The 26878-nt window shown below is 42.6% G+C and overlaps 1 protein-coding gene across 4 annotated transcripts in view; it reads left to right on the forward strand.

The window, feature by feature from the left end:
- The window catches only part of P4HA1 (prolyl 4-hydroxylase subunit alpha 1), a 35856-nt gene that overhangs the window by 869 nt on the left and 8109 nt on the right, over positions 1-26878 (forward strand). The window contains exons 1-11 of one of the 4 annotated variants that reach the window (XM_068416596.1): positions 3094-3114; positions 6367-6483; positions 7398-7494; positions 9892-10043; positions 11870-12007; positions 14178-14417; positions 15446-15636; positions 16157-16333; positions 19696-19766; positions 25345-25444; positions 26799-26852. In XM_068416596.1, coding sequence (XP_068272697.1) covers positions 6396-6483; positions 7398-7494; positions 9892-10043; positions 11870-12007; positions 14178-14417; positions 15446-15636; positions 16157-16333; positions 19696-19766; positions 25345-25444; positions 26799-26852 — 1308 coding nt within the window. In that variant the 5' untranslated portion in view covers positions 3094-3114; positions 6367-6395. Of the gene's footprint in view, positions 1-3093; positions 3115-6366; positions 6484-7397; positions 7495-9891; positions 10044-11869; positions 12008-14177; positions 14418-15445; positions 15637-16156; positions 16334-18506; positions 18578-19695; positions 19767-25344; positions 25445-26798; positions 26853-26878 lie in introns of those variants that run through there. The other 3 variants (XM_068416597.1, XM_068416595.1, XM_068416598.1) reach the window with 3 other exon arrangements.

Here is a 26878-nt window from a genome sequence, read left to right on the forward strand (position 1 = left end):
GACTTTGCAGTAAGCTGTATACCCTTGAGTAGGTATCTCCGTAGGATCTCACCTGACTAGAAGGAACAACTCGAGCGTGGAGCCTTGCGGGTGCTGTTGAAAAGGAAATAAAGATGTCATGTATGCTTAGAGTAAATCTTCCACTTTACCTGAAAAGCTGGGTGCTCTTATAGAAAGGATACTTCAGGGTTACAGAGAGAAGGCATCAAAAGGATTGCCCAGCATTCAGTTTCACGCATTTTTTTCTGCTGAATTCAGTTGCAGAGGTGCTTAAGCATTCACCTGCTTTGTATACACAAATATTTAGCACTCAAGGTTTTAGTAGATGAAAAGTTATTGGTTACAACAAGTTAAATGCAGCTTTTCACGATGCCAAATACCATTCAGCTAAGCATGCAGGCAGTACTCTGGCAGGGGTGCAAAGTAGGTAATGAGTTCCCAGTTTGGGAAGCAGAGGCCTTCTTTTGGGGTAAGAGGTGTTGTCTTACTGTTCTGCACCCCTTACTACTTTTGGATCATTGCTGGATACATCTGAATGTCTTGAACCATACAGCAAAGCATTTGCTTTGACCTAGAGTGCTCTGCTCTGCTTCTCTTAATTATGTGCTGACAGAAGCAGCACTGATTTTTTTTTTCCCTCTTTCTTTGTGTTTTTTTTGTTTTTTTTTTTACCTCCTGAGACTCAAAGTAACAGGAGTGTGCCTGAATCTTGCTATGCTAAGAGTGTTAATTCTCCCATTTAAGCAGTGATTGTGGCATAGGTAGGCACATCTCTTCTAGCTGTTAATTGATTTGGCAGCTGAAGAAGCCGCACCATTTCATGAACTGCTGTCTAGTGGCAGCGCTGTCCTGAGCAGTTCCTGATCTGTGCTCTTCAGGTGGGCTGGTACATCTGATAAACCCAATCAGAAATGAGTGTGTGTGGGGGAAATCACTACGTAACCTCCCTGCAAAAATCAGCTGATGTGGATTAGTCCCCTTTGCAAATTCACTGTGTAACCCTGCACATGAGGGGTCATCTGCTGGCGCAGCTGAGGTGGTGGAGCAGAGATGGGAGCTGCTGCAGAAACTTCAGTGAACATCAGGGTTAATGTATGCATATATAGCTGACCCATAGAGATTTAAATATTGTTGCATAATGAATGGTTTTAAAATCTAACATTTAAAGCTATGATTTTGAGGCGTGCACATAGCCTGGAAAATATCCAGTGCAATTTGAAAAACATAAATGACAGATAATGAGTAACGCTGTGGAAGGAGTGAGGATAAATAGAGGTTTATGGGAGGAAAACTCTGCCTCCATGTTGAGGTTGATCTAGATAAGGACACATTTTTAAGAAACGAGCTCTTACCTGCTACTATTTTTCAGCTGTTGATCATTGGGATTTGCCTACTTTCTTTATAATCACTCTTAATATCTGAAAACATTCTGTATATCTCTATAGATACTCTGCTAATCCTTGAGCAGAAGGATAAATAGAAGGATAACCTCCTGCTTGTTGTGTCTAATAAGTGCTCCACTCCATCGCCAGCGTTGGCTTGGCTTAGAAAGTTAAAACAAGTGGGCTCCGAGAGGGCTGTGTCCCTTCAGTCTGACTCTGGAGGAAGCCAAGGAGATACTTGGTTGAGTTCCTTGGGTGCAAACCTGTGGACGAACACGCCTGCTCTACGGTCAGACTCACGAATGTTGTTTTCAAGTTGGCAATAAATGATACTTAAAACATGTCACCTACTTGACTCTAAAATTGATTCTCATCTCTTATTAAATTATTTTATCATATATATATGTATAAGATTACTTATATTACAACTTTGTCATTAAAAAGAAGCCTAAACGTGCCATGTTCTTTTGTTAGCAGCAATTCTAGCAAACTTTTCTTCTCTCACTGCTTGGATCTTAATTTTGAAACAGCCTTTACATGTAATGTGCTAGAGGACTTATGGAACTGGATTCTAATGTTTCTGTCCTGTGAGACTGTTGGGCAATGATGACAGCTAAACGTTCTCGATACTTACTCTGGGAAAGTTCTTTCATTTTGAGTAGTATTTCCAGCCACATCGTGTCGTAAGACTGTAACTTGAGTTGTCCTTGGGACAGGAGGGGTTTAGTGCAGTGAGCAGCTATTGTTTGTGGTGCTGTTCTCTCTCCCCCTGCCCCGAACTCAGCTCAGTTTAACTGATTTATTTTTTTTTTAAACATACAGTGGGATATAGTAAGGATAGAGTGGACCAGTATTTAAACCAAAAGTTGAGGATCTTGGTGATACAGTTTTGACTCCTGGCCTTGCAGCAGACTTAATTCTGAGTAGGTCACTTATTTCTTACCTAAATAAAGAAGCTGGTTTGGAATTAAGGTAGAGCTATTCCAGAATAATTCCATGTTGAAGTATACCCTCAGTTTCCACTTTCTGTCTTGTTTTCTGGATCCTGGTAAGCACCTGTGAGCTTGGAATTGGTGGTGAGGACGCTTGTATAATAAGCATCTTCAGTTAAATGCTTCAGTCACCAATTAAGATGACTTTGATTGTTGTGAGGTTATATCACTCTGTGTATTAACTGCACTTTTCCTTCTGCTTGCACGGCTGCCACACGCACGTCCACTCTCCTGTGACCCTTGCAGGTTGTTTCTACTTGTAGAGCAGAGCTGAACTCTTTCAGAGTACTCTGAATACCCACCTCTAGGCTTCGTCATTGGAAATGGCATTTGTTGTGTATCCCGGCTGTTCAGGGAATCCTGTGCCGTGCTTGGCAGTATCGTTTCTCTAATTGCTGCTTTGTTTTACTTGTATCTTCATGTTTGTTTGTTCTTTTCTATTTTTTCCCATTCATTTTTTTCCTGCTCTCCCATATTTTGCTGTTTCAGAGCTCAGCAAATGTACTTCTCATGGAAAGGTGGGAAGCTCCTGTGTTGAAGCTGTCAGCTGGACTCCCACTTCTCTGTGTGGGTAGTGGATTCCCTCTTCTCTGAGATGCTCAGCTGCCATCTTTGTGTCTGCCTGAGGGACACGGCTGAGGAGGAGAGTCAGACTGACAGGAATAATGCAGAGAGATTTTCATCTTGTTTTACTTCATGTCACTGACAGGAAGAAATTAAGCCTACTTATTTGGCAGCTGGTGCGTCTAAGAGATTTCCAGCATCTATCTTAACTGAGCTTTGTTTTCTTTGATTTGGGAACCTGTAGCTGATCATTTTGTGGTAGTTTTGAAAGCCGTGCTACTTAGCAACTGCTCTTAGGGCAGGGAAGGCTTGGCTGGCTGCTGCCTTGGGCTCTGTTTCCAGCTCTGAATTCTGGCTGGGAGGGAGGTAATCTTGGGTGGCTGAAAGTTATTATGGGAGCCTGAGCCCTTACAAATGACAGAAAAGCTGAAGACTGGGAAAGGAAAGAAAAATGAAGTTTTTCTTCATTTTCATCCAGAAGTGACCTCTGGATGTTGTCCTGCCTAACCTCCTGTTTGAAGCTGGGCGAGCTCAGAGGTTAGGTTAGGCTGCACACAGGCTTGTCCCACTTACTTTTGAAATCCTTCCAGGAATGGGAGATGCAGTTTCTCTGGGCAACCTCTTCTAGCACCCAACTGCTGTCACTGTGAGAAACTTTCTTTGTACTTACTTAGAATTTCCCGTGTTGCAATTTGTGGCCATTGACGCTCGCTTGTTCTGCTGTGTGCCTGTGAAGGTGTGAGGAGGGAATAGGGTTGCAGCTGCGTTTGGGGTCAGCCTGGTATTGAAGCAGGCTGTAAAGGCAGGTAGGGAAGAGGGAAAACTCTTTCCAAAGCATGCTGCTCAAACAGGCTTTGTGGCATCATTCTGTTGTGAGAGGTGGAAGTCTGTCACCAAAAGCCATAGGTGGAGAGGAGACATTGTTTTCGTCACCTTTTTGGTGTTTTTTTTTCTGTTTGTTTGTGTTTTAGAAAAGTTTCATATTGATTAATAGCAAAAAGTAAACTTTCTGAAGCTTTCCTGTGTTTCACTGAGTGCAGTAAACAAACAGCTCAATGAGTTCTGAGTACTGATAGCGTTAGCAAATATTTATTGTGTAGTAGAACTGTTTGTGCTTTGTAATTGATTCACAGATGTATTAGCTGGAGTGCTGAATGAGCAGGGGGCACTTGGCTTTCTGCAGAGCAAAATATGAATTGAGCAGTGTTTGATAAGGGTGCAGGTACACATCAATGGATACAGCTTCTTTTAAGTAAAGAGTGAAAGGAGATTTGCCAGGAAGAAAACTTGATTCCAGATGTGACCCATTCATTTGCAGCAATTACTCAATTGGAGCTCTTGTTTAATGAGACTGTCATAGAAGAGGTAGGTACAGTTGTATAGACCTTACTGGGATCCCTGGTTTATGCTGAACAGTAGGTAAGTGTTACAGGCTGCCTGGAGGGTTGTGTGTTTGTTCATGGTGTTTAGGGCTGGAGTTTCACAAATAGATTAAACCTGTGCTGCTACCAGAAGTGACACTTTTGCCTTCCTTTGCTGTCTTTGGCTGCCAGTTGCTGCCTCCCAATTGCCCTCGTGTGCTGGCACAGATGTTACATGGCTGTGTAGTGAACCGGATCAGAACTGAACCAGGGTGAAATGAGCGTTGGGGGAAATTTTTTTTTAGGTTAGTTCTGTTTGCAATAGTCTGATTTAGCTTGTTGCCTGTGGAGGGGACGAGCACACGAGGAGGAGGTGAGGAATGCTGCTGTGGACAGCAGGGCTGGCTCAACTAGGGGAAAAAGCAGGACTCCAGGCTTCTCTCTCCAAATTTTTACTTTACAACTTACTTTGTGCCGGTGAATGTGTCAGAATCTTTCAGCCCTTCAACTGTGGTCATGCAGATTTGAGATGATTTCCAGGAGCTGGAGACTGTGCTGCTTTTTTAGGCTCGTATGAGTTTCCTGCTGTTGCTGTTAGTGCCTGTGGAACTATGCTTGCCCTATCCAAGAGGCAGTCCACAGAGTCAGTAAGTCTGAACCTGAACTCTTTCTGTAGTGCTAGAGGTGGAAAGGAAAGGAGGGAACTGCTTCCTGACCCTTCAGGTGCAATATGAGAAGAGATCCTGCGCTCTGGAGTCAAGGGAGTGTTTTCTGTTACTCCTCCACTTTTGGGTGGGATGATTTTTCTTTTGAGTGTGACTTCTGCACTTTCCTGATTTTGTTTACACCTTCCTTGTGTGAATGGCACGCCTGGTTTTATGTTGTTTGCCATCCGTACTGTCAACTCGATCTGAAGCACATGGCTTTCTTCCCTAAATAGGCTGAGCCACTTTGTAGCTGGGCTTGCTTTGTGATGTTGCTTTTTTTTTTTCTTTTTTTATTTCATTAGTTCTATTGCTCTTGGAAGAGTTGTAAAACGGTCTCTGTTAGTACATGCAGTTGTTCTAATTTTTCCGAGCAGATACAATACACGAGAGTTTTAAGCGTTCATGTTTGGGGGGAAAAAAGTAAATCTTGTGAATTCCAAGACAGCATAATTACTTTTAAAGTGTGTAGTAGCAAGGAAATCCTAGGCTGTTAAAAGGGTTCAGGATCTTGAAAGGCTGAGAGCTTGGCAGCTCTTTGTGGGAGAAGGCGCTGCCTGTGAGCCTGCTGTGGACTTACCAGGGACTGACTGTGAACCAGCCAACAGAGAAGCCTTTTGTGTCGGGTGTGGAGGCTGGCTTCGTGGTGGTGGCAGCTGAAGAGTGACTTACTCTGTGGACTGGTTGTGTAGGGTTTTCATTTAGAGCTGTTCCACTGGCATCTTTCTGAGTGATCAAAGGAAACATTTTTTTTTCATTTGTTGGATTAACTTGATAATATGCATTTTAACTTGGTAGTATGGTTTTTTTCAGTGTTTGATCTTGGGGTTTTTGGTGCTTTTTGTGAAGCAGCTCTATCTGCAGTGTGTCTTACATGTCAAAAAGATGAAGAGTGCTTGTGAAGGCCCTGTCTCCAAGCTATTCTTTCTTCTCTTACCACACGAGACAAAAGTATAAGCAAGTCTGCAGAAGGGATCAGCCCTCTGTGAGAGCCGCTGAAGCTTCTGAAGACTCTGCTGCCTCAAGAACTAGTGGCAGCCCCAAGAGAATAAGCCGTCTCTTTAGAAGGTTCACAGGAGGTTCCACATAAATATGAGGAAAAACTTCTTTACGGTGAGGGTGACCGAACACTGGCACAGGCTGCCCAGAGAGGTTGTGGAGTCTCCTTCTCCGGAGACATTCAAAACCCGCCTGGACGCGTTCCTGTGTGATATGGTCTAGGCAATCCTGCTCCGGCAGGGGGATTGGACTAGATGATCTTTTGAGGTCCCTTCCAATCCCTGACATTCTGTGATTCTGTGAAGGTAGACTCAACTCTCTGGTGAACAGGGATTTTTTACCTACTTTTATGCTTCTTTCCTAGGTACGTGGTGAGGTGACAACTGTTGAACTATGGCATTCAACAAGATTTGGTGTACCGTAGCCCTTGGACTTCTGCTGCCTTTTTCTTACGCCCATACGGACTTCTTCACTTCCATTGGTGAGACATCCTTTGGTGTATATGCTGCGTAGCTGAAAGAATGTCTTGATGGCTCTCAAAACTGATTCTGCAGTGATGTGTTAATGGCATGCTGGGCTTTAATGGGTACAGAACTAAATCCACTGACTAGTTCTTACAACCTTACTGACTTCTTTCTTTTGGGAGAAACATGCTTTGAGTTAAGTCAGTCCAGTTAGTCTAATGACCCAGGCTAGGCTTTGTATTCGTTATGTATTGTTACACGTATTGGATTTTAAACAAAATTTTGGTGTGGACTGTTGCACATATGTAGAAGCAAGCAAAAGAGCTGCTGAGGGTACGTAATGATACCAGTCTGTCAGCGTACTCTCTCTTGGGTTCTGACGGCCTGTGATGCAGCTGAAGATGTGGGCTGTATCACTTTGTGATGAACCAGTTCAGCTGCCTCCTTGCAGGAAATGAAGCAGTTATTAATTAACAACAGAGTCTGTTAGGGGGCCCATTGAAGTAATGCAAGTAATCCTAAAAATAAAACACTGGATTAATACTGTATATCAAACATGAAGGCTTTGTATATTTCTTTAGCTTTGTCTTTATTTGCTCTACATGATGTATGCTTGGATGAAAGATTACTCTGTTGCAGCCTACTTCCTTGTCCAAATGAATCCTAAATGAGTTCTAATAATAAGTAGTGCTATTACGTTAATTTCCATGGCAACAAGCTTTGTCCAACATGAGATTTTCTCCTTCAAAAAAAATAAAATGCAAGAAGCCGTACTCAAATACTTCTTCAGGATTATTTAAGCAAATGCAGAAGGACTTTGGGGAAGAAAGAGTTGAAGAGGGGAAGAAAGTAGAAGAGAGGAAGAACGCCTCTTAATTCTCAGTTCTCTTTTTTTTTTCTCCTTGTTTAACCAAACTCATTTGTTTTCTAGGTCATATGACAGACTTAATTAATACAGAAAAAGATCTGGTGGTGTCACTGAAAGATTACATCAAGGCAGAAGAAAGCAAGCTGGAACAGATCAAAAAGTAAGCAGCTTGTTTCATAATGCTAATAGTTGTTAATTTGAGTCCACCCTTATGTAAAAAGTGCTTCCCAAGGCTGATTAAATTTGTGGAATTTTTCCTCTGAGGCAAAGCTTAAACTAGCAGGTTTTCCCAGGTTTTGTCGTAAGTTATTATCTCCGAGCCATTGGTTTGTTTTGTGGAGCTTTCTAATGATGGAGTCTAATCAACCGGCTTTCTGTATGATACCTTCACTTTAGGACGCCTGCTTGCACGTAATTCCCAAGGGGGTGTAGTTGTCTGAATGACAGTTTGCTTAGTGGGAATGAAAACCCAAGAATTCTCCAAATGAGCTCTACAAGGACTGCAATGATACACTAGATGTGAAAGCTGTGAGAAGTGTTGGTGTGGCCGTATCGCTCGTGAGTGGCTAACCAATGAATAGTAATAACACCCTGCAAGAGCAGAGTCTCTTTCTACATGCTATGTTTAGATTTCAAAGTAAAATAAAGCAAAATAAAACTCCTTTACTCCTTTAAAAATAAGGGGACCTGACCATTGCCATTACTATGTTGCTCAGCTCTATAGGTGTGAGGACCAGAGCCCAATATGTCAGATTTTATCAGAGCTAGAAATAAAAATTTTGTATCACTGGACAGGATGGCTTCCCAGCTTTCAAAAACGTGTATAAATCTGTCATGAGGATGTTGCTTAAACAGTTTTAGAGAGGTGCATGAATTTTATTTTAGCTTTTGTGTATTACATTCTGCCATCCAGGAATAAAGATACTTCCGTCGGACTGTATTTATTTTTATCACTTAAAATACAGAGCTGGAATTGCTCATGGGTTTGGAATGTTGTCAGTGTATTCTTTACAGCTACAAATTAAGATGGGAGCGTGCCAACTGGACATCCAAGAGTGCATAAATATGGTTTATCATATAAGTGTCACAGCTCAGGTTTTATTATATTAGAGGTGCGTGCTGTCAGGTCGGAAAAGTTAAAATAACTGTCACAGATAGAAGAACCTGGAAAAAATGCCAGTATCGTTTGAGTTTGTTGGGCTCTGTACTTTGGCTGAAGGATATTGGTAGCTTGTGTTGACTTAAACTCAGTAAAAGCTGGTAATTCACTGACATGCCGAGGATGACTCGCACCTTGTAGGTGGCTTGTGGTGGAGGCTTCTATGAAACAGAAACTACTTCAAAGAAATCCTGGCCCTGTGGTTGTGGTTCACGGTCGCAGTGACTTTCAGCTGCTCACTAGGTTTACGATGGGTTTGACAGTGTGCAATGTGACTGCACAATTTGTTGAAGTTTGTTTCTTTAGTTGTGGGCTTGCTAGAAGCTGGAGTTGGTCCATGGGAACGCTTTGGGCACTCTGTTTTGGAGTGCAGGTAAAGCAGGCAAACTTAATTCAGGCGTACCAAATTCTGGAACAGGCCGAGTGCCAGCTCGTGTAGGGAGTTCCCTCCAGGCTACGAATTTTGTATTTGCTTTATATTAGTGTTGATGTTTGGTATTCTCCGCGGGGTGTGGCTTTTTTGAGGTTAATTTATCCTGTTTTCAGGGCGTTGTTACATATCTTCACGTTCTAGATCTGCACTGTTGTGGATAGAGAGGGGAGGTTGGGTGGTTGTGCAGGCATGTAGTAGCATAGCGCTGGTGCTTATAGCGTGACCGATGAGCCTGCTGACATGAGACTGGAGAACCCTCCCCGGCTGTTGCCATTATAACGACAGATGAACAACAGTAGCTGTTGAAAGGTTTGCTTGTTTCAGGGTGTGTTGGAGTTGTGAGCGACTTCTGTCCCTGGCAGAGTTAGAGGGGTTTGGGGAGTCCAAACTGTAGCACCAGAACGTTGATCTGGGCTCCTCATCTGGGGGCATGAGAACTACATGTTTCTTAACGCAGGCTTCCAGTGTGGAAGGCAGTTTTGTGGTGGGAGGCAAGGGGCTTGTCGTAGATTTAAGAGTGTGTCTAAAAGTGAAATAATTTCAAACGAGTGTTCTGTATTTGAACTACCTTTTTGGAAACATCAGAAAAAAGTGCGTTTAAAAATAAAAGATCAAAAAATGTGGGTAAAGCTTTGGTTTTGATTTGTGTGAAAACTCGTGATGGATCTGCTGGCATACTGCGTTTGGTATTTGTAGGAAGGAGTTCAGCAGTGTTCCAACAAAGACTGTAAGAGCAATGTAAGGTTTAGGCTGCAGCTAAGGAAGATTTAAAAAAATAAAAAAAAAGAAAAGAAAAAAGTCCCTTTTGTTCCTTCTGGGAGAGCTTTATATATAGCTAGTGTGAAAGCTTGCAGTTTGTGTTGGGTTTTTTATTAGTCAAGACTGTTGAGTGGTTTGAAATTGGTTTTATAGTGCATTGGCAGACTTTTGTAAGAGACTTTAATGAATGTATGTTTTCACTGTAGATGGGCAGAGAAATTGGATCAGCTGACAGATACTGCTACGAAAGACCCAGAGGGGTTCTTGGGACATCCTGTAAATGCATTCAAGTTGATGAAACGGCTTAACACAGAGTGGGGTGAGCTGGAGAGCCTGGTTCTGAAGGACATGTCAGATGGTAAGTGTGCCTGGAGTAAGAGCAAGGATCACATTATGATGGCATTTACTTGACTGTGTCTTTCACGTGTCATAGTTTGAATTAGGTGTGTAAGTCTGCTTTTGAGGTGCCGTCGTAAAAAATAATCCCAGAAGACTTGCCGTTTTGCTGTCAGTGTGCTATAATTTGAGCTTTACAAAAATTCAGGAAAACTGTGATGTTTAAACTGAATAATCTCCTTGGATGCTTTAAATTTTGCAGGGGATCAGGGCTTGCTTCATGTACTCTCCCACTTCTTGCAAACTAGTATTTTAGGAAATTTCATCTCTAAGTGTGATAACTGTTGAAGAGAAAAAAGGGAACGAAACTCTTCAGAGCACAAGATGCGGGGCTGTCTTTGAGTATGGTCAAGTGTTGTTACTGCTGATATGCCCAGAGTTGTTAAGGTGTGCTCGTTTGAAACCTGAATGTTGGCAGAGGCTGAGCATTTGTGGAACTGGTCTGAACTGGTGCAGTAAACACTCTGCTGCCTCTTTTCCTCTGCAAGAGTAGAAGCTCTTCAGTAGAGAACAGGACATACTATAGTGGACTGTGAAAGACACTTAGCAGCAAGGAAGCCGGGATGATTGTATTTGACCCATGAGAATCCGTCTCAACAACTAATACCAGGTGTAGGATTGTAGTAAGAAATGATGAAAAGGTGGAGCTTTCAAAAAAGACGCAGGGTTATTCTCTGGTAAGGATTCAGCAGATTCAGCTTCACACTTGATGCGGTGTGGAACTGAGTATGCCAACTGAAAAGGCTCTGCACCTGCCAGCCAGAAATCTGGACCAGTGCATCTTAAGGTCTTCATCTGAATGAGAAAAAAAAAAAAAAAGAGGGGAAAAAAAGTGGACTGTTTGAAGAGAATTGTCAGGAAAAAGGAAAATATTGAGGGAAGCGTAGTGTAGTAACAGCCATAGCAGTGGTTGGGTGTGTGTTCACCAGAGAGGAGTAGGAACCTTTGAACAGGGGACATGATTATTTGTGACTCTAATGACTGGGGAACAGTTCCTAGAGAGAATATTTTTTTACTTTATAGAACCTTCTTGTCTTCTGTTCCATAAACGTCACCTTGGTCCTTCTTTAAAAAGCCCCCAAGCTTTTCTTTCGGTTGTTCCTTTGCTTTCTTTTCACCAAAAAAAAAAATAAAACGCTAACTTTTCAGCGTGCATCTTGAGTTCTGTTCAGAGTTGTTTGAAGATGGATCTTGAGAAACCTTTTTAACTTTGTGTGTTTCTCAAGTTTCTATGTAAATGCGTTAATGCCCACGTCCACAGAAAGCAGTTAGGTTCATAGTGGCTGCTCAGTTGCCTAAAGCCTTGTCAAAAGCTGTTTGCAGTTAGACATCAGCATTTTTGTTTTTCATCTTTTTATTCACCAGCCTTAACCTTTACACTGCTGTTCTTTGCGCTGTTTTGTTTTTTCCTCTTCTAAATTCCATGTAAATTCCATGTTACTCAATGAAAAGCCTTTTGGAAGGTGAATTGAGTGCAATGGTCACAAAAACTACCTCTGTATTATCTGTAATGTTCCCCACATGGGGGTGGTCTTTTTGTTGTATGTAAGTTGGTTTTTTTTTTAACCTGTTAAGACAAAAATAGTTTCTGCATGAAACCAAAGAGTTACTCTTGTCCTTTAGGAACAAACTTACGGCGTTAGTGCTCTGCAGGGCAGATAGCTCTTCCTGACTTATTAGTGGCTTTTCCTGAAATGTTAGCTTTCCCCAGAGCAGGGAGTCATTTCATGCATAGAGTTCATAGAATTCCTGGGACAAAGGAGGCCACGTGTTTCCCTGTCTTCCCAGGCTTTATCTCCAACATGACTATCCAGCGGCAGTTTTTCCCCAACGACGAGGATCAGACTGGTGCAGCAAAAGCCCTCCTGCGGCTTCAAGACACGTATAATTTGGATACAGACACCCTCTCAAGAGGGAATCTTCCAGGTAAGAGTCATTGATGTTACTTTTAGAAGACACTGTGAACTTTTACTGCATATCCTGATTACAAATCATTTGACTCTGTTCTGTCTTTAACTGTGGAGTGTGAAGGTGACAGTAGGAAAACACTTGAGTTGGCTCATTATTAATGAAAAGTGGCACGACGTGTGTTGTTGAGCACAGGTTGCTGTGTCAGTTTTAATTCTGTCACGTCTCAAGAGAGAGAAACCTGTTGCTTCAGGCTGTGCTGGTGAAGAGGAACCCAGGAAGAGCTAACTCGCTCTGGCATCTAGTTTTATTGCACAACGTAATGCATTTTAACAAAACAGGTCTATAATTTATTATCCTTTTTCTTCTCATGGATAAGAGGGACCTTTGAGATTGGGATTGACTGAAGTTTCTTTGAGCTTAAACTTTATGGAACTGAAAAACAAAAGACAGAGCCCATACAATAGACTTGAGTTTATGTGGCGTTACATGAGGTAATCTTTAATAGATTTATATGCAGGACAAGACACACTTCTTTCCTGTTAGAAGACTCTTTTTTTCTGCTGAGTTTTCCTTGTTTCCTCTGTTTGAAAATAGTACTGTGCCAACTGGCAAAAAATCAACTCTGTACACTCCATCCAGTGTTTTTGCAAGCAGTCATTGTGGTCAGATGCCTAATAAAATTATGGGTAACTGGCTTTATCTATTGTAATGTATAACCTTGCTTTGGGGTTTAGTTCAAGACTGGCTCAAAGACCTACAGATTCATTCTAATACAATAAACAGTTTGTTATTGTTTTCTTAAAACAGCACAAAAATACAAGACGAAGTGCTGGGGGTGGGCTGTAGTTTATTGCTTCTTTTGAAGCACTAAGGTGTCCAAACTATGCATGATGCAGTGTAACTGCAGAACCTGGAAGTTCTAGAGATAGAATAGGTTGATCTCTTCAGAACTCCAGAGGGGAACATCCCGTGTGGTCGCTTGTTTGTGCTCCTTGTCTTCCTTCCCAGGGAATTTCTGTTTGGCCAAGTCGCCAGGTTTTGATCAGAATCTTAGCTGCTGTCATATCCCTTATTAATTCTATTAATTACAGGCTGTGCTGTTTCTTTATATTGACTATCTATTTGATGATTGCTGTCTTAAGCACCCTTCTAAGAGTTGCCTTTTCACGTGTGGGTATGTTATCTTGCTTCTAAATGCACCAGGCTATGGCCCTGCAACCTGTTACCCATTCCAGAGGATCTCTGTCCAAGAGCACTCCAGTGATTCCTGAATCTTTGTGTTAGTTCAGAGTTTGCAGCTTCAGGCTCAGAAAAACGAAATCGCTGGCCATCACAGGATGGACCACAGGGTGTTTAATTAGTGAGCAGAAACAGAGCTGTTCTGAGGCATGCTGCATTTCATGGCTGTCTCTTCAGCTATTTAATCTCTTAAGGCATGTCTTCAACAGAAGAATTCCCCTGTTTGAATGCAGCTGTGGGAGCTGCTCCTAGAAATTCAGGATGTATTAAGATGTAATCAGGAATGTAATTTTAGCTGTAAAACTGGCAGGTCCTCTTTCCTTTTTACAAGATTAAATTTGGTTTTTCATTGGGCCTTAATTTACAGTGGCAAAAATAGCAATCTGTAATTTACTTACTAGTGCTTTAATCTTCCAGAGGGTTCTTGAAATGTTTCTAAAAATGACTGACTTGAAAAACGTTGAGCAGCTGGGAATTTACTGACTGATGTTTTCTTTTTCCTCTCCCACTAAGTTGTTGCTAACTAGATGTGCTTCAGTAGCGTTTTGAAAGCGATAATGCGATGTCTTTGAAAACAGATTTCTGAAACTTCATACTTGGCTTAGTGTTGCTCTTTCTCAAAATGTCTGGGGTTTTGAAGAAGATAGGTTTGTTTTAATTTATGTTATTTTATTTTATTTTATTTTCCACTAGTGGTAAAGACATTTTAGTTAGTTGCTGGTGTTCTGTCAATGGAAAACTGCATCTAACCATTTGTGTTCTGCCAAGGATTTACAGGCTTTAGGTACTTAAACTGAGTCTTTGACAAATAGCTACCACAGAGGGGAGATGTTGAAGAACAGAACTAAACTGTGCTGTGAAGAATAAGAAATAACCGAATGTTACTCTGAAGACTGGTTTGGAATTCTGTGTAAATTCTGTTTGGTTTGGTTCGTTCTAAATACAGGTGTGAAGCACAAATCCTTTTTAACAGCTGAAGATTGCTTTGAGCTGGGAAAGATTGCCTACACTGAAGCTGACTACTACCACACCGAGCTGTGGATGGAACAAGCTCTGAAGCAGCTGGATGAGGGAGAAGTGTCTTCTGCAGATAAGGTCTACATTCTGGACTACCTGAGTTACGCTGTCTATCAGCAGGGGGATCTGGGCAAAGCCATGATGCTCACCAAACGCCTTCTGGAACTGGGTATGTGAAAGAGAGATCGTCAAAATAAGTCTTATATCCCCATAAATCACATTTTGCCACCATCTTTTTAGATGGACAGTTATAGTTTCAACCACCATGTCACAAAGTGTCATGGTGAAGGATTGCTCCTTTCTGTGGAAGTATTTTCTGCCTCCTGTCACTGTTGGCTTCTAACCACTTACCCATCTGAGTCATTACTGCCTGAAAATTGGTTCTCTTATGATATCTTACTTTCCTGTTGAGGTTACTACCCCTTAGGTACAGGCAAGAACAAAATTAATGAAATTGAAACTAAATTGGTGATACCAAAATCTCTGCAGATAATTTAAATGCACATTAAGCATACTTGAGATAAAAAACTTGGAAGAATAAGAAATACAGAATGCGATACAGCAAACTAAGATTCTGTCTGTTTTATGCAATATGAAAAGTATTTATGCATCTGTAAATATCTGTAAAGGATGCCGTGGGAAGTTCAGAACTAAACCTAATACAGCAAAGGCTACTGAGACCCCTTTGTTAATGAACTGAAGATAATTCTCTAAGTTTAGTGATTGTTAAAAGCTTTGTCACCAGAAATCTTAATTCCCATCAGGGAAGTTTTTAGGTTTAAAGGCAGTCGTGCTGTCCGAGCTCTCTCCCTGTCCCATTCCCTTGTCTCTCCCCTCTCTGGTGAGATTGGCTGGAATGGCCAAACCCTTTGAATTCGTGGACCCCTGTGCCTGCTGAGGATCCAGGCCTCGCAGTAAGCCGTTTCTTAACTGTGAATGAGTTGAGCTTAGCTCTGAAAGCTCGTTGTGTCTTTTCCTGCGGGTGAGTAAGGGTATGTGCACACTAGCATTGCTTCCTGCTTAGCGCAGAGTTTTAGCTTTCCTGTGAATACTCTCCAGCAAGAGTAGAGGTTTCTAATGTCTATTTGAGAAGCAGTACTGTGCGTCTGTGTTCTTCTTCTTTTTGTAAATAGCCTCTTCTAGATACTTCTTCACAAGCTGGAAACTTGCCAGTGATACTTGTTTCTTTGTCCATAGATCCTGAACATCAAAGAGCAAATGGGAACATGAAATACTTTGAATATATCATGGCTAAAGAAAAAGAAGCAAATAAGTCCAGTACGGATTCAGAAGACCAGACGGAGAAGGAAACTGAGGTGAAGAAAAAGGATTACCTGCCCGAGAGAAGGAAGTACGAAATGCTGTGCCGTGGGGAGGGTCTCAAAATGGTAAAGTGGAGTAGACTGTTTTCAAATGTATTAAACCAACAAAACAATGTTGAGAATTTGCATGTGGCGTGAAAGCAAGGAAGCTGTTAAAGCAGTTGGCTGAGTGTGCAGAACTGAGGATTAGCATGCGTTGGATTTCTTCCCCATTTCATTCTGGTAGACAAAAAGTAATATTGCCTCAGGCACTGCTGACTAACTTGCACTACGTAGTTGTAATTAATTGAATAATGATGCTGGAAGCCTAGATTTATATACGGAATTGAATGAGGGTGGTTTTTTAGTGATACAATTATTTTTAATAGGGCTGTGTAAAGTACTGCTTGTTGTGATATTACAGAGTAACGTTAATGTGCTGAAAGTACTGATTTCTCAAACTTAAAGTGTCTTTTTAACTTGTAACAAATATTAAGGTAGGGAAGGTGAATTGTTCCTGTCTCTTGTTCTCAGGACATCTGTTACTTAGAGATGTTAATGTCATATGGAAGTTCTCTGATTATCTCTCACTCCACCTTGCTTTCAGACTCCTCGGAGACAGAAAAGACTCTTCTGCCGCTACTATGACGGAAACAGGAATCCTAGATACATTCTGGGCCCTGTCAAACAGGAAGATGAGTGGGACAAGCCTCGAATTGTTCGCTTCCTCGACATCATCTCCGATGAAGAGATCGAAACTGTGAAAGAACTAGCAAAGCCAAGGGTAAATGCCTTGCTCTTCTTTGCCTTTTGGAATCTTAAATTTTGTGTGTAGTTTCCTGCGTGAGTGTGTGTGATTCCATCTCCTTGCACGCAGATGTGTGTGCAGTGTGCTCACACGTTGCTTTTCTTGCCTTGTAGCTCTTGGTGACACACTCTTTGAAGGAGACCATGTGAAAGCTGGAAATTGTGTGTAATTAAGAGAGCCAGGTAGCAGCAGTGCAGTTATTGTAGAGACAAGAATGAATGGTTGTATTCTCCATTCAGTATAAAAGTGACTGCTTTGAAGCAGCCTGCAGATGAAAGAGCTTGAAGAGGGCAGTACTTCATCAGTGGCACTCAGCTGCTTATTCCCGATGCCAGCTCATCAAATCCTGTTTCAGAAACTGCATCCCAAGGTTCTTGTTTCTGAACGCACAATAATCGAGGGCAGCTCAGCTGTCAGAGTAAAAAGGACAAACTGATGGAGTTGCCTTCTGTATCCAGTTGGTGCAACTCTGCATCTCAAGATGTGCCTTGAAGATGTAGTTAGTTAAATTATTTTTTTTTCCATCAATTACCAGTTACTTCTAAAATAAGATTTAAACTTGTGGAGATACAATTTTCCTGCAGTTTTCTTTGGTTTTAGCCTAAATGACTTTTCATCCAGAGAGAGCTGAGCAAATGGAGATGAGGGGGATAAGTACAGGACAAACAGTTAGCTTGGTGTGCTGCAGAGTAAACCACCTGGGGGTTATACATGGGCACATCGAGGATGAGGCCGTCCTTGGCCAGTGCACTGAGTGCCAGGTAGCCTGAAGGCAATTTTAAAGCTTCCTAAAGGCTGATAAGTTGTATTTCTGAGGTAACAGTCTGAAGGGTAAGCAAGAAGTACAAGCAATTCCCTTTGCTTACCTGTAAAACATCTCTTCCTGCTCTCCTGTCAGGCAGCCTTGCTGCAGGTCTGAAAATCAGAGCCCCGGTTGTTTGTCTGTTGATGATTAAGCCCCTTTGCTGCTGCAAAAGCTCTGGCATTATGTCTGTGGAGTGTGACTGAATCACTTCTTCATGGAGTAGAAATAAGTCTCAGCACTGAAAATAAAAACCTGTGAATGTGGTGATTCTAACTTCTGAACTTGCTGAGGTAATTGTTCTCCTGTCAAACGTTTGGCTCGTGGTAGAGACTTGGAGATTCATAGTTCATTAACACAGAAGCATCTGTACGCCATTAGCGTTCCACATACTTCCTACAGCCGAGGCCTTGCAGGGCTCAGTAACGAGTGTAGCAAGAGGATTGTGTTTTTTGAGACTGAAAGGTCATCTCCTCCTTCCCGATGCTGGTGGTGTTACCATTGCCGCCCCGTGGAAGGCAGCGCTGTCTGGTCTGTGTAAGCTGGCAGGATGAAGCCTTGTTTTTCAGCTTCAGGAGTCATAGTTTGTGCCTTGATTCTTACACGGGATGAGAGGAGAGGCAGCATATTCAGAGCTCCCAGTACCCTTTCTTACTAGTAGGCATGGAGAGGCCTTGATTTACTTAGTTTATTTCAACAAAATGCTGCTTCTAATTGTTTGGGACCTGGTGTGCCATTTTGCACCTCTTCCCAAATCTGGGCTTAGTTTGTGTAAGCAGTGATAAAGGAGCTCGGTGCTGATTTTGGTACAGAAAGAATCAGAAAGGCAGGGTTTTATTCATCTTTCACTTATACAAGATCACAGGGTTGCCTGGATTCAATTTAACTGTAAAACTCATCTTACGTGCACAGGACAAAGTGCTAACAAAGGACCAATTGTACACGTGCCGTCACACTGTACGGCGTCCAGCAGCTGCTGCAATGTGAAGGCAATGAGAGCTGCTAGTTTTACTTTATTCAGACGGCTGTTGTTCTTGCTACAGAAATGGAAACATTACTTCCTGGAAAACCTGATCTTCTCTAACGCTCTGTTTAAAAAAAACCAAACAAACCACACAAACCCCCCTAAAAAACTCTCTTTTAGTAGAATTGGAGACTCCCCCGCCTTCCCCACCACTGCTTTTTTGAATTTCCACCCCCTCCATAAGAGACAAACCACTGCAAAAGGTGTCGGGGTGACCCGCGTGGCGGCTTGCGTGACATTTCCCCGTAGGCTTCTGAATGGTCGGATTGCTGTGATGCAGTATGTGCTTTGTAATGCAACTATTCTGATGGTTCGCTTCACAGCTGAGGCGAGCCACCATTTCAAACCCCATAACAGGAGCCTTGGAGACGGCACATTACAGAATTAGCAAAAGGTAAGAGAGCTCTATGCCAGATGTTTTGGGCCTGTAATGAGTGTGTAGATTCTGCTCATTATGGGGAAAAAAAAAAAAAAAGAGGTGGTCTAAAAAAGACAACTTTGGCTTTGTGGTCCACCGCTTTATTCCGTGCAGATCTGTAACAGGCTGTTACTGCTGAGTTTCTCAGTCTTTTCCTTCAGCTGGAAGTTCTGGGGGCGTATTTTGATTTATTCTTTTTCTTTTTTTTGGTCACCTTCTCGGTGTGTGTTCTCAAATGATGCTCTGTACAAGAAGCAAGTCTCTACATTCAGCGTAAAAAATAGGTGATGCTATAAACCCTTCAGTAGAATCTATATTTTTTTTTTAATATTCCCTTCCCCTTGCTGGTCTCACCAACCAAAAATTGCCCTCCCTTTCCTTGTAAAATCTACCAGACCACTTGAAGTGCCTTGACATGTCTAAGAGATGCTTTAGGTTGTTACCGTGTGTGACAGCTGGAGTGACATAAAAAACACGCATTCACTGGTCACGCTGGAGATAATCACCTTCTCCTGTCTGGGCTCTTTTACCTCCCGCTGACACAAATCTGGCAGAACGAAAGCTCGTTGTCACTGGGCTCCTGCTTCTTCCCAGCTTGTCTGTTGAGCACTGTGAGGCTGGAATTTAGCCAGTGTTTTCCACAATTGGCTGGCTCTAAAAGAAACCACCTGCCCCCTGCCCGCCCCCCGTGGTTTTAGTACTGGTGATTAAAGATTGGCTGCGCATTCCATCAGTGTTCAGGCAAAATTCTGAAAGGAGGTAAAACTTCTGGGTGGAGAGGAATTGTCTGTGAAACTCAGCACCGTAAATTACTTGCAGAAAGTCTCTAGCTTAAAACAAAAAAAAGGAAAAAGAAAAAAAAATTTAAAAAAAAAAAAGGAGGAAAAAAGTGAAAGGACAATCTAAACCAAATTTTTCCAACCAATTTGTTTTGATTTGGACATGGCAGCTACAGCTTCTGTTGCCCTTCTAATATTGCTAATTTAAGAGCATTGCATACCATCCAGACCAATCGGAACCCTTTCAAACACCTGTGGCTTGGCGCAATAGCGGCCTACGAGGTGGGTAAGCCCTTGTCCTTTCTCTTTTTGTAGCTGAGCCGTGCTACTGTTCATGACCCTGAGACTGGGAAACTGACCACAGCACATTACAGAGTCTCTAAGAGGTAAGGGGAACGTCTTCCAAAGGTACACCCGGCCCGAGGAAGTCTGCTCTGGGACTGCTTCGTCTCGAAACGTGGGGCAAATAAGGGTTTTGCATAACTTTTCTATTTTTAGTCTGGCTTTAGAAGAAAGAGAATGGCCTAAAGCAAAGGGAGCTGTCGTGTAACAGCAATAAAAGCCAGCAGTCTGCTGAAACAGCAAATAGTTCTCGACGTTAGCGGTAGCCAAGATGGAAATGCCCTCTTCTGCTCAGCATGGCTCGTCTAGTGCAACTAACGTACTAAAACGTGAGCGCTGTGCGGGGTTCTGCGGACACTAACGTGAGAAAGGCTGCCTGGGCCGCTCCCCTCTGCTGCTGTGATTCATGGGACTAGTGCAAATTAAAGCTAGGTGATAATTTTAAGGAATTTCCTCGTTTAAATGATTGAAAGTAGTTGCTGCTTTAGTAGACAACTAGTGTTCTGTCAGCTTCTTTGAACAAAAAAATGAAATTAGAATGGATATTAGCTTAAGGGGTTTTGTTCAGCTATGATTTTCTTTAAAAAGATAAAAGTGCTTCAAAATACTGGATCACGAGAAGTTAATTGATTCAGGAATGATTGTAACTCTCACGGAAACTAGAAAACCATTGTAGCCAAAGTCTCATCCTTAAAGCCATGCTTGTTACAAGTAGTGCCAAGTTGAAGACTTTAATTTTTACACATTGAAAACTGCCCTGCACCTTCAGCAGCGTGCAGGTCTGCTTACTCCTCAGAGCACGTGCAGGTAGTAGGAGTCCCTTGGAAATTATCTGGTGAGCTCTTACATGTTTGCTCCTTAAAACTACCTCCACAGGCCCTCTCCAGAAGGCCTTGAGGAACATACATCTTCCTGTTTGACATGCGTTGCATTTAATTTTTATGTTTTGTTTTTAATTTTAAAGTCTGTCCGTGTCTTACCTGTCTTGGTTTTCTGTGACTGTGTGTTTTAAAGAAAGCATTGATTCAGGATTTGTCCTCTGGACACAGACCCCCCGGGGCATTTACTGAAGAAACCTGTGAATCCATTTGAACATATTGTCACAGTTTCTGTCAAACTTGATGTGCTAATAATAGGAATTAGAGAAGGTGACCAGATCACTAATTGAAGTTGAGATGCATAATTGGCCCCTATTTAAATAGATGATGCTTAGTAAAAGAACTTTTTATTCAGAGTTTTGCATTTTCGTTATGTTACGCCTTGGAACTTTAATCTGGAATTAACCATGTGCTGTACCTTGCCTAGGGACTCCGTGATAAAGCATAAGGGCAGCTGCTGTCTGTGGAGTGCTGCCGCCTCCTTGGCGTGGTGTGCTGCAAGCCTGGGAATTAGAATGGCAAAGAAATGTACAAGTAAATGGGGCACAACACGCTGGGAAGTTAGGGAGGGCAAGTTTTTGAGAGCGGAGGGGGACGTCCCTTCTCATGCTTCCCCTTGCCTTTGCATTCCTCCATGTGCACATTGTTTAGGGTGTATATTCTTTAAAAGAGTACTTGACACCTAAATCTATAGTAGGAGGTAAAAGCCACCCCCAAAAACCCCAAACCAGGCTGCTTTAGAAGGATCATGTTATTAATGCTGGATCACTGAACTCCTGCAGAACCACGGGTAGAAATGTCTGTTAGAGCTGTTTGAGCTGGTTGGGATTCCAGATGAATCATTGCTCCTGAAAACCAAAAAATGCTTGCTTTGTTTTTTTAATAGATGACTGCTTTCCCCCCCTTCAAACATTCTTTCCTAGCACATGCACTTCTAAATTACAGCATTCCTCTCTCTGAGAGGACTACTGTGCGCGGTGCGGTACGTGGCAGGCTGTATAAAGGGGGGCACCTTGCCAGCAGTGCGAGGAGCCCCGGGAAGCCGTGCTGTGTGCAGTACCAGAATAAACTCAGCCGCACTGACACTGCTTTTAAAAAGCAGCAGAAGCTGGGTTGATTTTGGTTTTTTTAACCTCTCCTCCCAGCAGCCAGTCAGAGCTTGTAGCAGATGATGTTAAAGTTTCCACTTCAGAAATACCAGTCTGTGCTTTTATTCGCTCCCTGTTGCGTCTCTACTGATATTTTTTACATCCTAAGTAAATTTTAGAAAGTTTTTAATCATCAATGACCAATGACCGTTATAAAAGCAGTGTTGAAATCCTCTGGTGCAGTGCTGAGACTAAGACTTGGCCTTTGCAGTGTCTGGTACCAGAGTGTGCAGCTGGAGATGAGCTTTTGGGTGTACAAGCCCTTGTATGTCATCATGTAGCTCTGCACAGTTGTCTGGGGTTTTTTTCCTAATATACTGCTTAGTCTAAAATTATTTCTGCATGTAAGTATTGTGCTAGTAAAAATCTCTAATAAGATACCTGATACAGGTTATAAGAGGGAGAAGTAAATGTAATTACTGCTAGTGGTTTGTATGACTATCAAAGGTGTTAAAAGCCAGATCTTGGTGTGAGGAGGAAGCAAAGCAATCCCCCAGCACGCTCATGAAATTCGCTCAGTTTCTGTAAGCTTAGTTCATGGGTGTGTTTTTACAAAGCCAAGTGGGACACCAAAATACTACACCTTTGTAGTCAGGGAATTTGGGGTTTTGGTGTGGTAGTGATTAAGGAAGTATCAAATCCTCCCGTAAGTAAAGTCACCCACGTCTTAAACTGCCGTGCTTCTGACTTCCCAGAAATAAGCTTGTCCCTTTTATTATGAAGTTTTCTGCCCATGGTGGACTCACAGGTGTCAGCTGCTCAGAAATAACCACAGAATGCTGTTCCTGTGAGTTAACTTGTGAGGTGAGCAACTTAATTTAACTAAATGTATAGTGAAGGGTAGAACTTTGTGTGCATTTACTGAATCATGCTGATTTTCTGTTTGATAACCAGGAAAAGAGTCCTGTGTGTGAAGGAATACCTGCTATAAATGGTCTTAAACTAGGCACACGCTTACTTTGATGTCAGCAAAGGCCCAAGGCTGAGAGCAGCAACAAAAGAGGACACTGTGGGACAGACAGTGACATTCTGCCACTGGCCAAAGCGTGCAGTAACAGGCAGCCCTTGTCACGCGTCCTGAATGCAGCAGGGACAGAGCCCTCCTGATGCTGGACGGTGGGTGCAGGGTCTGCAGGGCCTCCTGAGTGCTCTGCCCTCATGGAAGCACATCTCACGAGGCTGACAGGGTTAACTCACGCTGTAACTCTTCACACCAAACTATTCAGCACTACAGGCCTCCCCCCAAGCGCTGCAGACAGGCTGGCACTTGAAATATGGTTTCGGCTCCCTGTTTCCTCCACCTTTCATAGACTTTCTTTGTATCCTTGGGCAATGAATTTTATTTCTAACATACATATAGTACTTTTATTTCATGAAAGGATATAGTATTCTCCCTGTTGAAATAGTCAAAGCATTCATTGCAATTCTGAATAACCAATATAGTAAGAATCATAGGATCACAGACTGGTTTGGGTTGGAAGGGACCTTAAAGACCATCTAGTTCCAACCCCCTGCCATGGGCAGGGACACCTTCCACCAGACCAGGTTGCTCCAAGCCCCATCCAACCTGGCCTTGAACAATGCTTGTTTTTTTCTTTGTTGTGTTTTTTTTGTTTGTTTGTTTGTTTTTTCCCCTTTAAGCCTGTACGGTAGCATGGACAGAAGTAGCACGAGGCTACACTTTGAAGGCTCCATGGACTTGCCTGATGGCTCTGTTGGGGCTGTGTGTGTATGAAGTGTGAGGTTAGGCTTGCTTGTGAGTGTTACCTGTTCACCATGGCTGCGTAGCATGTGGCTGCATAGCTGCTTTTTCTGTTGGGAAGTGCTTCACGTGTGTAGCCTTTGCGTTCTACCACCGTAACTCAAAGGAGGAGGGTGCGTTGTAACACTTCCTTACACTAACAGTGGTCAGAAGTGGATGAATCGGTGTACGTGTTTGTGCAAAGCTGTCTTGTGATATCTTATTTATCTGTAGTTCATTTGTCATTTTGAAGTGCTCATAGAGATTCTGTAACCTGTGTCAGTGCCTTGTGTCACGTGTCATGCTACTGTTCCTCCCATGCAAAGTATTTTGGTATTTTTTTTTTATATATAAATTTTATATTAATTTAGTGTAGATGTTAACATTCATTTGAGTAGAAATACGATGCTGTACTTGCCAGCTAGGCTGAGCACAGGTATTTCTGTCCAACAGTCTTGTAAAAGCAGCAGGAACCACTGAGGAGCCCAAAAGGCTGCATTAGATGCTAGAAAAAAAAAAAATAGAACTAGCTGGTTCCAGTTTCCTGCAAAAAAGGGGAAAACATGGGGCCCAAATCATCAATATTATCATCCTTATTAGTGAGTGGTAGGGGACTGCACAGGTAAACAGATGAGGGCCAGGGAGGGGAGTGAGTGTGCCAGGAGAGGGAAAGAGGAGCAGGTAAAATGAAGGTGCATTGGGTAGAGTGGGATGAGTAAAGCAGCAAGAAAAAAAAGCATCTTGATGAGTAGCTTTAAAAAAAAAGAAGAAAAAAGATGCTGGGTAGATGAAATTGCTATTTTTTTGCTGGTCAGGGCCCAGCAGGGATGCACAGTGCTGCAGTTTGAGACTAAGCATGTGCCCTTTTCTGCTGTTGTGGGTGTGTGGTGCCTCTGGGTGCCATCGCTGCCTCCCAGCCATGCTGCTTTCAAGAATGAGCAACCCCTTAGAAAAATGCTACACTGCCTCTGGGTGAAGGGAGCGATGCTCATGTAGAACTGCTTCCCTACCCCTTCATACCTTTCTCTGCTGAGTAGTTGGCCAGGTATTTTAAATGCAGTATTTCTAGCTGAAAAGTTCTGATTTACAGCAGGAGGCAGACATGGTGCCTTTGGAACTGTGAGGCTGACCTTTCACCTTTATGGGGTAAATAAATAAAAAAAGATTGATTTTTTTTTTCCCCCCTTAAAAATCATTGTGTACCTGAAACATGTGCTAAATACCAAATTCTTTATAGACTGTTCGGGTAGAAATTGTTCAACAGGGAAAAATGGTAAAAAATTTTTCTGCATTAATTGTTTTCATAATGATTTTTAGTACCATTACACAGGTGGGTAATGTGAAAGGACAGCTCACAGTGCTTGCCTGTGAGTACATGACATGGAAGAGCTGAGTTACAATCACATAGTGTATGCTAAATAGTAACTAAAACTCACCCGCTCCTTTCCCAAGTGTTGCTTCACAGTGCATCAAATGTGGGGTCTGAATTAGCTGTTGGGAATGGGTGAGAACAAACCTGTTTTGTGCCTGTTTTAGGAAACAGCTTGAAGCAGATTTCACTATTTGGAACATTTTCTTCAGTCAGTTGGTAGTCCAGTATGGGAATTAAGGCCCTTAGTTTTTTTTAGAGCTTCCTTAAAGCAGTGCTGTAAGTGTTCTTCCTAGAAAACATGGTTTTTATTAAATGCAGGCCTTTGTAATGCCCTGGGAATAGTTCTGATCATCCTAGCAAATTCTTAAAAAGTACACAAAAAAAATAATCTCAAATTCTAAGTAATTCCAAATGTGACTCTTGCACTGCTGGCTTACTGCCCATCACTACCATGTTTTATTAATTTCTCCCCCTCCCACTTAGTGCTTGGTTGGCTGGATACGAAAGCCCCGTGGTGTCTCGCATTAACACGAGGATACAGGACCTGACAGGCCTCGATGTCTCCACAGCAGAGGAACTACAGGTAAACTGTGAATACCGGCACGGTGGGGAACGTCGCGTGGCATTTCGTGTTGGATGGCTTTGTGTGTGCAGCACTGTGCTCCCGCAGGGAGGGCTGGGGGTGGCCACAAGAGCTCGTTCAGCCGAGGGGCAGCGGATTTGATGGCTGGTTTGACTCAAGGCCATAGGAGGAATGGGTGGGTTTTTTACAAGGAGGAAGAAACCAAGTTGTCTTTATAGAGCTGCACTTTAGTGTGAAATGGCTTTCTGTTGCTGGGGGGAAACAGTCAGAACTGAAACTCCTGATGTTTGTTAAGTGGATGTGTAATTCCTTTCAATTTATACTAATAAAACTGAGTTTCAGTGCTGCAGGGTCAACCTTTGCTGCTGTGGTGACAGTAAAAAGTTTACCTTGCCTGATACTTAAGGAAAGGGGGAGAGAGTAGGTGTTTAGATTTGCCGTCCCATCCTTGGTCCTAGGCGGCCAGGCTGGTGTCTCTGTAACGTGGGAAAGACTGACTGTACATGTAACGAGTAAATTTTATTTTAGAAGTACTTACTTCTATGTTCTTGAGGCTTTTAAATGAACAGCTGCTTCCCTGAGTCTGAGAGAGCGTGAATACCTAGAAAGCAGGACACTTAGAAAGTGGTTCCTGAAGGCTGTTGTGCTACTGTGCTCCTCCCTCAAGACTCCTGATGATAAAATGCCCAAGCATCTGGTTGAAAATTGAGGTTATGAATACATAGAAGAGATGGAAAAAAAAAAATCAATCTGCAAAAAGGACAGTGGATCCTCTTTATTGACATAGAGATCAAAAAGTGATTTAAACTTGAATGATGTGAAAGCTCCATGACCTATTTGGAAGGGAATAGCCTGTAAAGTTTCTGTAGAAGAAAAATATTTTTCTACCCTGGGGAAATAGCAGATTCCTTACCCGGAGTACGCTGCATCTCGCAGTGCCAGTCGTGGATGTGCTGCTGCTCTTGTAGCCAAACATCTTGGGACTCCTTGGAGCCCGTGGCTGTGCGGGTCTTCAGGAGTTTCAAAAGTTTCATGGTCAGGTTCTATCACCTGAGAGTCATCAGGTCAGACAGCAGCAGGCGCTCAGCAATGGCAGCACACCTTTACCTTTCAGCTGGGGGAGGACAGAAGAGCTTTCAAGGAAAGCTGCCCCTGGGGAGGGGAAGGCTCAGCTGCGGCTTTGCCGGGAGCTGGTGTCCAAGTGAAGGGCTGAGAGCCCCCAACGCTCAGAGTCACATTCTGGCTCGGGATTTCCTATGGCTTGATATTTAAACTTCACCTGTAGATGATGGTCAGATTCTTGTCTGGATAAAACACTGCTTTACTAGAGCTTGTGCTTCTCCTTCCACTGTAGGTAGCCAACTACGGAGTAGGAGGCCAGTATGAGCCTCATTTTGATTTTGGAAGGGTAAGTCCTGTTTTCTGTCTCCACCT

This window comes from Nyctibius grandis, chromosome 20, assembly GCF_013368605.1.
Source record: "Nyctibius grandis isolate bNycGra1 chromosome 20, bNycGra1.pri, whole genome shotgun sequence".
Classification (NCBI taxonomy): domain Eukaryota; kingdom Metazoa; phylum Chordata; class Aves; order Nyctibiiformes; family Nyctibiidae; genus Nyctibius; species Nyctibius grandis.